At 37.7% G+C, this 13,331-nt stretch overlaps 1 protein-coding gene across 2 annotated transcripts in view; it reads right to left on the bottom strand.

Annotated features, from left to right (window-relative positions):
* Positions 1–13,331, bottom strand: part of LOC134542714 (PI-PLC X domain-containing protein 2) — a 110,988-nt gene that overhangs the window by 85,534 nt on the left and 12,123 nt on the right. For both annotated transcript variants that reach the window (XM_063387187.1, XM_063387188.1), the window contains exons 2-3: positions 7,477–7,564; positions 2,279–2,400 (exon numbers count right to left, since the gene is read on the bottom strand). In XM_063387187.1, the coding sequence (XP_063243257.1) occupies positions 2,279–2,387 (109 nt within the window). In that variant the 5' untranslated portion in view covers positions 2,388–2,400; positions 7,477–7,564. The remainder of the gene's footprint in view (positions 1–2,278; positions 2,401–7,476; positions 7,565–13,331) is intronic.

The raw sequence follows: 13,331 nt of genomic DNA, 5'->3' as shown, positions 1-13,331 counted from the left end.
ATGGTGTAGCTTCTTAATGAGATGATCTATTTTCCTCCTCCTTATTCCTAATCGGTCTGCCATCATGTAATCATCATTATTCAAATTCTGTTTTAATCCGCTGGATTATGCGGTGAATTGACTGCCGCTTACCACCTTTTAGCGGTCCTTGTGAATGGCGTGAGATATCCGGGCCATGCTTGATGTAGTCCCCTAAGTACGGGACGGGAGTAAGCCTTTTCTCCTCCGCTATTGGCATCAGGATGCAGCCTACTGAATAAGGAAAGTTTACTTATTTATCTTTCGGCTTCCAGCATGTATAGGCTTGAAGTTTATCTGCTTTCGGCATCATCGGCTGTATCGCGTATACATATAATCAAGTGAATGGAACTTTCCGTCGTTTCGTTAAATGAATAAAGTACATTTTAGTTATTAACCTCAAAAATATTTTCTGTTGTAATTGTCACTGGTGTAACCAGCCATGTGCTTATTGTCTTTTAAGGTGTTGTAATAGTACCGGGCCCCAAGCTTGCAGTTTTAATAATTTAATGTTTTGTGAAACTGTGTACTCATATCTTTGTAAGTTAAGTATGTGCATGATATTATATAAATTATTTAAATAAGAATAAATGGCCTGAACCGAAATAAAAAGGTATTATTTCATGTAAAATCAGTTCCTTTCGTAAGTTAATTTATTATATATATTTGTTGAGTTCTGTTGGTCGTAAGAGCCACGTGATGAGCCAGTCGGCGTATTCTCTCTACTTGTATACCTCTACACATACAAGGCAGTGCCATTGAGCCTAAGATCCTGGAGCTTCCCTGTTGTGTCCCCCCACAAGGTTAACCTAACCGACTGAGGTGGATAGGCAGAATACGGCACCCGCGTTTCGGCAGACGCGTCTCGGCTCGCTGTCTCTAAAAATAGTTTCTTTTATTACGTTCGCATTGTTTGAAGGTCACTGCGAGAATGTGATCCACCTCCGGCCATGTCGGCTTCCAGTATCTCGGATGCCTAATTTTTTTGTAAATTTCGCCCTTGTGCGATTTCCTTTCTTGGCGCGGTTAGCGTCTTGCGCGATCTATACTGTGACTGATTGGTGAATTGAGTCACTTCTTACTTTTACTTTCCCCTTAGATTAGGGTTCGCGTGACGTTTCTGCCCTCGTTTTCTAGCCTTGTGCAGACTATTGGGAAACTCACGCTTCCTGTAACATAACTTTCTACGTTTCGAATCTATGTTAATCATGTTTATTCTGTTTAATTTTTTTGTATGATCGTATGTTAAATTTTTATATCTATATGTTAAACGCCCGGGCGTAACTCTTGTAATTCTTGTGCGCTTGTTTCGCGCTGAACTAATCATTGTCTTTGACTTGTTTTGTGATAGGCAAGTCATTGTCTATTTTAAGCTATGAAGCTTTTTCTATGGAATTTTGAGATTTGTTAACATTTATCTAGTCTCTAATAAATTTGTACCCCCGACCCACCGATTTTTGTCTTTCTGTCACAAACAAGGCACACTCTGGATCCTAATACAGCTTAGGTGTTTAATTTTGTCTTCCTCATTTCGGGCGTCTTGATTTTGTAGCCTAATGGGACGGAGCGATCCCGCCCAGTACGCTGCAATTTAATTAAGTAATTTTTAATTTTTTTTTTCAATTTTAATGGATTTTAGCTTACAAATTACGGATTTTCAAAATGGCAAATGTGACATCCAATGTCAAGGTCGAGGTCAAAGCTCCCTTCCGAGGCTTATTGGAGGTTTGTAAATGGGAATTTAAACCTCAGTGGGAAAAATTGAAGCCTCTGGCATTTTAGGGCAATGAAATGGGAAATTTACTCTTAAAACAGGAAATTTTCCCCTCAAACTAGGGATTTTTTTTAAGGAATTTTGAGTCATTTTTGAGGAATTTTGAGGAAATGTGACACCAAGATGGCCACTGTGACATCACAATCCAAGATGGCCACTGTGACATCACAATCCAAGATGGCCGCTGTGACATCACAATCCAAGATGGCCACTGTGACATCACAATCCAAGATGGCCGCTGTGACATCACAATCCAAGATGGCCGCTGTGACATCACAATCCAAGATGGCCGCTGTGACATCACAATCCAAGATGGCCGCTGTGACATCACAATCCAAGATGGCCACTGTGACATCACAATCCAAGATGGCCACTGTGACATCACAATCCAAGATGGCCACTGTGACATCACAATCCAAGATGGCCACTGTGACATCACAATCCAAGATGGTATCATGTTGTTGGAACGGTGGAGACGAGTCTCACCGGGGATGGCCAGGTGAATGAGAGGCACTGCCCTCAGGGCCTCCGGCAGCCTGCCCATCCAGTTCTCGGTGTCGGCCGCCAGGTCTGCAGTGTCGCCCATGTCGCCCATGTCGCCTACCAACCTGCCAGCACACACGGCACGCCATCACCCACCCACCTGTCTCCTCGTCACAACGGCTGCTCCACGTTACGGCTCCACAAAATATAACATGACAAGATATAGTTGTTTCATTGTACTAGCATGTTGTGCACATGCTGTACTGAAGAGAAAAACTGGCTGCAATAAACTGTTAAAATAAAAAATCCCCCCCCCTCCAAAAAAAATCGAAGTGTAATTTAAATAACAAGAAAGCTAACAATATGTGAGAGAAAAACAAGGTAATAAAAAATTGTGTTAAGCTAACTTGTGTAAATATTTATGAACTCTCTTAAACAGTTCTTGAATATGTATTTGTAAAATAATTATAATCAATACAGACCACTTTCTCATACACAGCTGATACAAGTTACAATATTGTTACGAACGTGGGCGGCCAGGGCGCGACGCCAGGCGGGCCCGCTTGGCCACCGACCTCACATGCATACCTTCGGGGATTAATGAGGCCAGGCCTCGAAAGCCCCTCCCCCCCCCCCCTCCGACCAGCCCACGCGCCAACCTTCCTCGGCGCTGTTATCTATCTCTTCCACTGTGTGGAATGGTGTGAGTGACGCGATGCTATTCTGGATGCTTCGAACATCTGTTCGGTCCGGGATGACGAGACATGTCATAATCACTCCAGTCTGTTCCAGAAAGACTGCCAAGGGTATAAAAGCGGTGACGCCGGCCCTCCAACAGGCGAGTGGAGTGCAGTGCGAGTTCAGCGAGGACGAGAGCGGCGCGACAGGACCGTGTGAGAGCGACTGAGTGGCGCGAGACTGTGTGTGTGGACAGGCGCGAGGTGAGGGGCGAACCACTGTTCAGCCTAGCTCCAGTGAGGAGTGCGAACTGCGGACTTGACTAGTGATTTGTGAACAGACATTAAGTGTGGTGATTTAATTAGTAATGTAAAAATTGTAATAAATAAAACTGTATAAAAATTAATTGCGATATCCTTACGAACCCGTTTCCCCCACTCGTAACACTAGAATGTGTAACACGAAGCAGCGATACAGGTTCAGCAGTAACATGAAAACATACTGGTTCATTGATATTTAAATTGATTGAACTTAACACATAAAAATAATGAAAATTTTGCAGTACAAAATAATAACGTTAGATGGCTAGACTGTAAGCCAGTTTCCACTGTGCGTTGTTGAATTATTTCGTGAGATTTTTTATTCCTGGGATGGAAACTAAATCAGGAAAATATAACCAATTAGAAAAAATCTTTACACAGCTGGATTATACAATAACCACACATTATCTATATCTAAATAGTACAATGTCACTTTTGTAAGACAAGTTGTACCAAGTGATGTTAACCAGTACATATATCACAAGTTTGTAGTAAATAATACACACACCTTTTGGTGATCAGTGTCTTTACAAGACATTCCAATTTACAAAGCATTTCAGATGGTATAGGATACAGAACATCAAGTATGCGCTACCAGGCCTGTGGTTTGTGAAAGACCAGAAGGAAGCAGTGTTGTAGAAAAGAAAAACAAATTTCCAAAGTGGTTGTGTACTGTGATTGGCAGAGGAAAATAAATAAGCCGATCAGTAGCTTTGGATGGACAGATGTCAGAAGTGGCTCGCTCTTATCCGCCACTGGTTTTTTAAAGCAGAAAACTGTTAATGACAAGGTAAAAGTGGCAGGTAGTCTGTCTAGATCTTAGGAGGAGCGTTTATAACTTTGTCGTACAAACTTTGAGCATACAAAAATAACTGCAAATAGAACGAAACATTAACCCACAAAAGACACCATGAGTCTCCCTTACCTGCAAACACAACTGATCTTCCTGATTAGCATTTGTATTAGTGAGACACTGATAGTGCACTGATACACTCCTGCTGTCTACAGGCGAGTAAAGTATTACACAAAGTATAACTATACGTGGTTTAAATGCATGAATATGCTTAGAATGCTTTTTAGTATGAGTGTTTCGTACACTATATGGTGGTATAGTAACACATCACTACATCGGCCATGGTGTTATCAATGCAAGTTCATTTCAAACAGACACAGTATTTTATAGGATAATTTTTATGAAATGTTAATTTGTGCTTTCTGAGATTTAAAAAAAAAAACTGTCCACAGGAACTCGCGGCCTTTTGAACACAAAACTTTATGTTGTGACTGAGGATCGCAAAGTAAATTACTGCCCACCTAATATGTTGCCTGCCTCGAAGCTAGCACTTCGAAGGGAACCACGTGAAGTGAACTTGCGATCACTGACTCTAGCTCCTAACTGATCACATGACTTCCACACTGGCCCAGCACCAGACTGCATCAACATGCTTGCATGAGCTGTCCGGCAGGCTGCTTTCAACGCGAAGATAAACCTGGCAAACTGCATTGATAACTCATTGCACTATAGGATGCCTGATTCTTGATACAGTTGCACTAATAGAGGAAATGGTCCATAAACTGGCTAGGGTCTGGATTCAAGCTACTTGCTGAGAGTGGGGGAAGGCGCGAGAATGGCCCCGAATGGAACATCAAGAAGTGGGAGAAAAGTAGTGTGGCCCTGGACCCACATGCGTTGGCGAGAATTGTTTTATCAGAAAACCTAATTGTTAGGCACTCATAACTTTTCTAAGTCAGTGAACCTTATTTCTCTTTCTTAGTTGTTCAGTTAAGTAAGTGTGCTTCTACCTCGTGTCAAAGTATATGACATGAGCTTCATGCAAGGCACCTGTTTTGATTGATTTGTTTGTTTTGTAACGGCTTCCGAGATCGTCAACTTGAAGTACTGGATGGTATAAAAACTGGCTATCATAGATGGTTAACATCAGGCTAGCCCATTTTTAGACCAACAATGGTAGCCCATTTTTAGACCATGCAGTTATTGCAAAGTTTTAAATAAATTCGAAGACGAAAAAAATATTGACTAATTATAAGCATAATTTTAATTAAAATTGAAATAACATATTCAAATCAGTAACGAAAAACAAAAAAAAAAATCATTTTTATAGCACGGAGAAAGAGGAGGAAGTAGGCTGATTTTTGTTACATCTGTTTTTAGGATGCCCATAACAAAGGACAAACATGAAAAAAAAAGACTGTGAGGTCGAAATGGGATCCAGACAACATGAAGGAAGCCATCAAGGTGGTTCGTGAACGCAAGATGGGAGCTTTGAATGCTAGTAAAACTTGCAATGTTCCTAGAACTACACTCAAAACTTTGAGTTAAAAAAATTGGAAGTTGAGCTCGTACAAGCTGCTCAAGTCAAACTGGACAAGAAACCTTTCTTAGGGAAAGAGTTGGAACTCAAAATGGTGGATTACTTGCTCAACATGGAAAAAAAAAATTGTCTCGATGAACCCACAAAGATTTGAGGCATCTGACTTCTGAATTAACCATTTGGAATGACCTGGAAACACCCTGGAAAGATCTGAGGAAACTGGCAGAGTGTGGCTTGATTTGTTCATGAAAAGACACAAAGATCGTTTGTCACTACGAAAACCACGTGGAACCTCTTTTGCTAGAGCCCTTAGCTTCGACAAAGAAAATGTTGCAGCCTTCTTCAATATTTTGGAAGAGCTCTACAACAAATTTAAGTTTCCACCAGAAAGAGTTTTTAATAATGATGACACTTGTTCAGAGTAAATATCCTTCAGTCATTTCAAGAAAAGGAAAAGAAAAAAAGACTGCTTTGACATCTTGATTGCATGAATGCTTCCAGGATTTTCATTCCTCCTTATGTGACTTTCCCAAGGGTGAACATGGCCACAATGCTTACGAAAGGTGCTCCTCCTGGGCCCACCTGTCTGGCTGGTTCAAACTCATCTGTTCACTGGATGGCTGTCTTTATTTACTGAACACACTCAACCAACGTAACAGTCCCCTGTGCAGCTTGTTTTGGACAGGCATTACAGCCATGTGCGGAATATTGGAGTGATCGACTTGGCAAGGGCTAACTTTGTGACTATTGTGGGCCTCCCTCCTCACTCGACCCATAAACGCCAGCCACTGGACAAGAGTTCACAGTGGTTCTTTGAAGGCACACTACAGTGAGGCAGTAGTGGTTAAGGCATTCTAACTGTCCTGTCATACCTAATGACACAATAAAGCTCTTTGGAAAAGCCTATTAGAAAGATCAGACCAGAGAGATTGCTCTAAATGGTTTCAGAACAACAGGGATATATCCTAATGATAAACATATTTTCTCAGAAAATGATATCTTGGCTGATGCACAGGAAGCTGGCCGAACTTGCAGCCCACCACTTTCTGCCAATTTCCTGACCCTTCAACTACACACAAATGGAATCAACTACCAACAAGAAAGCATCAAGATTTCAGCACCCTGGATAAGCGACCAACCATTGAAACTTCAGCATCAAAACGGGTCAGTCCATATGGTGTGGCAAAAAGCAATCGTGGTCGCAAGAGTGCCAAGACTTGCATCATAACTGGTTACTTTACAAAGAAGAAATGAAGGAAAGTGTAGAGTTTACAGCCTTTAAAAACAGTCGGAAGATTGTGAATGTGGAATCAGGTTTTCGAGCAAAGAGAAAGAACCCAAAAGCACAAAGATGGAATCTTTTTAGATGATGTTAGATGAGATGTGCGGATTCAGTGCTACAAATATGAAGGCTGGGCACAATTCAAATGTACTGGAATGGAAAAAAAGGTATACATCTGGGACTTGTGCAAGTAATAAAAGAAGAAATTGTTTTTAATATAAAATTTTAAGGTTGTACTTAATAAATTGTTTGAACAAAACCTGGCATTTTATATTATGTTATTAATAGCTTTTTATTTACAAGTAGCCCATATTCGGACCAGCATAAAAAAATTAACATTTCAACCTCTTTTTATTAACACATGGTTTTGGAAAACTAAAACTGGTTATTTGAATTTAGAACCTTCAATTCACTTTCCGGAATGTTTCAAGATGTGACATCAAAATTATCCATTTTAAGTGAGCAGGTAAATCGGTAGATATTAAAAAGAAATTGGTAACCCATTTTTGGACCATTTCCTCTAAAAATGTTTTTCAGAGATCTCAAGAAACGGTCGGTAGTAACATATAGAAAATAAGATGCAATTACCTTCAAACTCTCTTTAATGACATATCTTCATGCAGCTCTCCTGCATCGAACGTAGTTACCACATCTCGAAAAAGCACATTCACCACACCTAAACATATTACAAACATGTCAAACCTTCATGTGTTTCAATGAAAAAATAATTAATCTTAATGGGCTGTAACTAAGCCTAAATGTTCTTGTCGAGGAGGGATGGCAGGGTCCTGCTTGCTCTCCACAGCTCGACCACGTGCGTGCCAGCGTCGACCTCTGCACGCCCAACCTCCAGACGGGAGACATATGCGACGAGGGGTGGCAGTCACTGTGACACAGGAGACAGATGATATGCTTGTGTGCTGTTATTCCTTTATTATTATGATAATGTAAGCTGAATGTTTGATTATGTTGAGCGTTACAGAGTAAGAAGCAAACTGGAGTGTGCAATGCAGCACGGTGAGTCTTGTTTGGCTCAAACGTACTCTCGCACCGGTCATAACTCTGCTGTTGTGGGCACAGATAGTCACGCAATTCATATTCTCCCTTCAGCAGCTCATCACGAGCTTCGAGACAACTGGTGACCACTAGGACAGATTTTGGTTTCAAAAGTAGGAAAGAGTGTTGTAACAAGGTAGTTACGACTGTGCTGGCTTCGCGGTCGTGCGGTCGACACACGTGTCACGCCCATGGCAATGTCCCCTCATCGCATGGCTATGGCATGACGGCCACCGACTGGAAAAGTGAGTCATGGCACGTGAACTGTTTCAACTGCAGCTACACTGGCACACAGATGGTCGGAAGGCATTACAATTGATTTTACAATGATTTGTCCCATGCTTTGAACTGACCAACTGCTATTAGCATAAATATGTAACATTGCACAAATACTTATGAAGTAGGTACGGGTCAAAATCATGGAGGTGGAAAATTTCATTGCCCACGATTACAAATTGAACTTTATTTTATAGTGGGTTTCGCTGAAATTTTCGTTTAATTTATCATTCATCAGAGAACAGCCCACACAATGACATATTATTTTCTATTTATCGCCAAAACTAACGAATAGTGCGAGAGACATTTTAAATAATACTAGATTCAGTCGAAAAGTAGTTCAGTTACATTAATTTAGTTAATATTAGTAAGAGATGTAATCATTACTAATCATTACAGAGAAAAATCACCTAATCTATTTAAATTAAATTTTTTTGGCACGTGTTTGTTGCTCATTTCACTGACATATCAATTTGTACAGGAAATTTAATTAATTATAATGATTCCTAGTTTTAAATTACTTATTTCATTTATTTGGTATTTGGCTTTAGCGGCACATAAATTAAAATTAAATTAATCTATAATATATTTAATGTTTTGTCATTACAGTTCCCCGAGATGATTTGATGACTGTTATGTAGACCCTTTCTTATGTGCGGACCCTTCTTGTACACTTGACTGGTTTTGGTGTATGTCTAGGCCCCACTTTGAGGCGACAGGTAATATGTGGGGAAACTTCTTATTGTTCTCTTACAAATGTCCCCACTTTGATGGAGACAAATTAATTACGTTGGGCTTACTTTCTCTGTATAAGACAATACTGCTTGGGTAACACTCAGTTGGCATGTGTTCGAAGTATTTAAGCCACAGTTAGGTATTGACTTAAAAACATAGACATAAATATACACTTGAATAGCTGAGAGAATGAATGACATAAAAATAACACACAATTAAAAATTTTACTTATTTGTTTAAAACAAAAATATGTCAAATTTACTCTTATTATTAATATTTTACTTATTATTCTCAAACTTCCTGTCTATTGGCACCGCATTACACATAAAATTACCAACTGACAGGAGTGACGATGCGCACATTTCATTACCAAGCAAAAGTCTTTGGTTCGGGTTCGGCGATATTTACAGTTTTAATTCGTTGAATTTGGGTTCTTAATTAATTTTACCTCGGCTAGATAGGTTCAATTAGGTCGGTTGAGCTCAGAGTCTCTCGCTCATCAGACCTCTAAGTTAAGTTGAATGTGTGTAAAAATAAAGTAAATTGTATCAAAAAAAAGTCAGTTTCTCATAGACAATATTATTTAACTTCAAATTTCATTGTTATAGTTCGTTTAGGCCGCGATGTGACGATTTTGAGAGGTACGTGGTGATAAGCATAGAAATGTGGTGACAGATTCTTGCAATTATTTTACTCACGTAATTATCACTCCTAGGGTCTTTATCTTTGTAGATAAAGCCTACTTAAGTATGTATACACCCTAATAATACATAATTACCATCCTTAGTCCAGGATGCCTACTACTTTCCAGCTATTTCGTAGGATTTAGATTCATCGACGTCACGAAGCAGTTCCAGCTTAAGCCGGCCATTACATTCTTTTCAAACCTTCTCAAATTAAGCCAGTTAACAATGCTTGACTTAGTTTCAAATGGTGGGCCGTGATTGGCAGATTACCAAAAACCGTAACATTAAGTAATAACAAACTCCTGAAATACGCGCGCAACAATAGCGCGGAACACAAAATTTCTCATAAATCTTAAATAGATAAATATTAAAATAATAATTTACATTACAAAATAATGGCGTCAACTTTACCGTTTACCGTTTTAAAGTCAATAAATACCACCTTAGAGGGGTCTCGGCTATTGTTCAATTTCAAACGTCTAATTCAGTCCATAGAGTAACATTCTCATAGATATGCATTTAAAAATAATTACCGTTTTTTAAAATAAATTAAATATCTGACATAGAGTACACATTCAATAAAACATAAATATGTAATAACTTAATCTGTTAAAACATTAAATGTTGCAGTACAGTGGTATTTACGAAATATCGGCAGTGTTAATTGTGCACTGTTACATCAAAATGATACATACACCTTTACTAATCCAATGAAAACTTTATTTCTCACAAAATAACAAATATTACGGGTTTTTTTATAGTAAAATGAGCTTATTTTCTAACTGTTCTACTACATATAAATTTTATAAATTGCCATTTCAACTTATTAAAACTATTGGATATAACCTAATAGTCTAGGTATTACTTTTTATTGGTACTAACATACAGTAAAATAAATAAGTTCTAAGAAAAATCAGTACTATTTAACTAAAAAACTGTTTTAAATATTTTAAAATCATCACTGAAACAATAGCAGAGGTGACCTCCTTTCATTTTCAACTTAGGTTCCGGAAGAATTTTTACTGTTTGTTCGTAGGAAAAAAATATTTACTTATTTTTATTTATAATTTGACACATGCACTCAGACAAAAGTAGTCAATGCAAACACGTGAACACTCCTCTCATGGCCAGCAAGAGCAGGCAAGGGAAACACCACAGCAGATCAGCACATCCACGGTTGGCCTACACATGGCATACCACATACCTGCAGTGACCACAACAGATACTCACAAATGCTACAGTAAAAAAATATTAGGAAAGACAATGGGAATTACACAACCTGAAAATACAGAACAAGGACAATGGACAAACAATGCCAACAACAATTAAATTCTACAACCTGTAACCAAGAATTGAGAGATAACAAAAATAGGGTTTATCTTGCTAAATGAAATGTTGACAAGATTACAAAATTATCATGATATCTAGATTAAAAATATGGTTGATATAAAAATATAACTAGCTTAAATGGTAAACTAAATAAGTAATAGTTGTGACTAGGTAACTAGAGGTAACAGTAATTGTGGACAGTTAACAAATAAAGTTTATTTACTAAGTAGGTAATTTTTGTATGTCCTGGGACACCGGCTCATGGCTCGATGATTCATTTATTCACGGCGGCCATATTGTATTAGGTCACTTTTGGTGGCCATCTTTCTTATTCTTATATCATTCAAAAGTTAAATCAAAGAAATAAATTAAATTTAAATATTACAAGCCAAAGGGTGAAAGTTAATTTCAGTTGCAAGCAGTATAAGAGTTATACCTCTATGTATCAAGCCTCTAATGACCAAGCCAATTCCTCTAATACCAGGTTAATACCTCTAATAACCAAGCTAATGCCTATAATTTGTGCTACGTTACAATCTTTCTTATCATTTTGAATAGCTTTGTTCTTTAAAGCCTTAAGTCCTTATAATCTTTCATGTCTTCTGGTTCTGATGGAGTACCTAATTTTATTCTGAAAGGTTGCTCACTTAACCAGTTCCTCTTCTGAAACACTTATTCAACATGAGTCTTAAATATTATATTTTTCCTAATGAATGGAAAATAGCAAGGGCAAAAAGGAAAAAAAAAAGTGTTACCAAATTAAATGCTTCTAATTATCATCCAATATCTCTTCTTAATTGTCATTTCAAAATTTTGAAAATTTAATTTTTAAAATTATTAATTTTTCAATCAAAATAGCCTGTTGCTCTACCAACATTGGTTTAAAACCGATATAACCACTGCAACCATGCTCATAATTTTTTCAATCCCATCTTCAATGAAGTCACTAATAAGGATCAAGTCGATGCCTGCTATTTTGATCTAGCAAAAGCTTTTGATACTGTTAACCACATAATTTTACTTGGCATATTCTTACGTGATTGTTTTGTAAACTGGTTCTCAATTTATATTAATAACAGCTTTTTTTGTATCCATTAAAAATTGTAATCATGCACATTTTAAAGCCAATTCAGGAGTACCACAAGGGGTTACCTAGTACCACAAGGGGTTACCTTCTCACTCCTATGCTTTAATATATTCATTGATGACATATCACATTCCCAATCCCTCCACTGGGGTACATTTACAGATGATCACAAAATTTATAGAAACATTAACTCTCCTAATGATTGTTTATTAATTTAGCTCGACCTCAACAAAATTAAAAATTGGTGCAAATAAAATGTAGTAGCTCTCAATAAAGAAAAAAACCAAAATTATATCTTTTACTAAAAAAAATCTATCAATTAAATTTGTTTATAAATTAAATAACACAATAATTATCATATCCGCCAATTTAAAAGATCTACGCATTATTTTAGATTCTAAATTATATTTTCATTAGCATGTAGATTACTTAGTAGTTCAAAAGAACTCTTACCCTAATTAGACATATCACATTTTATGCCACTGATCCATCCTATTCTTTCTATTTATTTATCACTAATCAGGTCTAAATCAGAATACTGTTCAGTAATTTTGAATTCTATTAATTCATCCGATAATATTTACATTACTAATAAATAATTGTACTTAAAAATGTTTTAATTATGATAATACGCACAAAGAATTCTCAGAAATTTCTGGGAATAAATTTAATTGGTGGCAGTCAATGACAAAACAAGTTATTTTTGTTAAGAAACATATGTCTATAAATGGAACCCTGGAAAGTTACTGATGTGAAGAGTACGGCAAGTTTGAATAATGCGCACATTATGCCCCACTCCAATGGCTGAGAAGACACGCAATCTAAGCGCTATGACTTTCACCTGTTCTGTGGAACGAAAGCAAGGAGCCAGGCTTAGATGTTTGTTTAGAGTTACCCATAATAACTAGCCTACCTACTCCTTCATGGTATGAAACTACCAATTTCAGGTAGAAGCTGGTTAAGACACATGGGGGTCTTCCTATTTGGTACACGTCTGTTCGGAAAGTGTCTGTGGTAAATGATACTGCTTCTGCTGCAATACCGGTACCTCTTGCTATCCCATTGCTGGCTGATACGGCTCTAGCAACAACCGGTATGGTTCCTCAGCAACTCAGTCCTTCAGGCAAAATGTTCACTCATTCACAAGTGATAAAGACCCAAATAGCAGAGTGTAAAATTGTTTCAAATATTTATAAACTGTATAATTCTTAAAGGGTAGCAAATCTCTAAAAACCACGCAATAATTAAACATATAACTAGCAGAGAACAAAAGT

The sequence above is a fragment of the Bacillus rossius genome, assembly GCF_032445375.1.
Source record: "Bacillus rossius redtenbacheri isolate Brsri chromosome 9 unlocalized genomic scaffold, Brsri_v3 Brsri_v3_scf9_1, whole genome shotgun sequence".
Classification (NCBI taxonomy): Eukaryota; Metazoa; Arthropoda; class Insecta; order Phasmatodea; family Bacillidae; genus Bacillus; species Bacillus rossius.
This window is presented reverse-complemented; position numbering and strand designations above follow the sequence as displayed.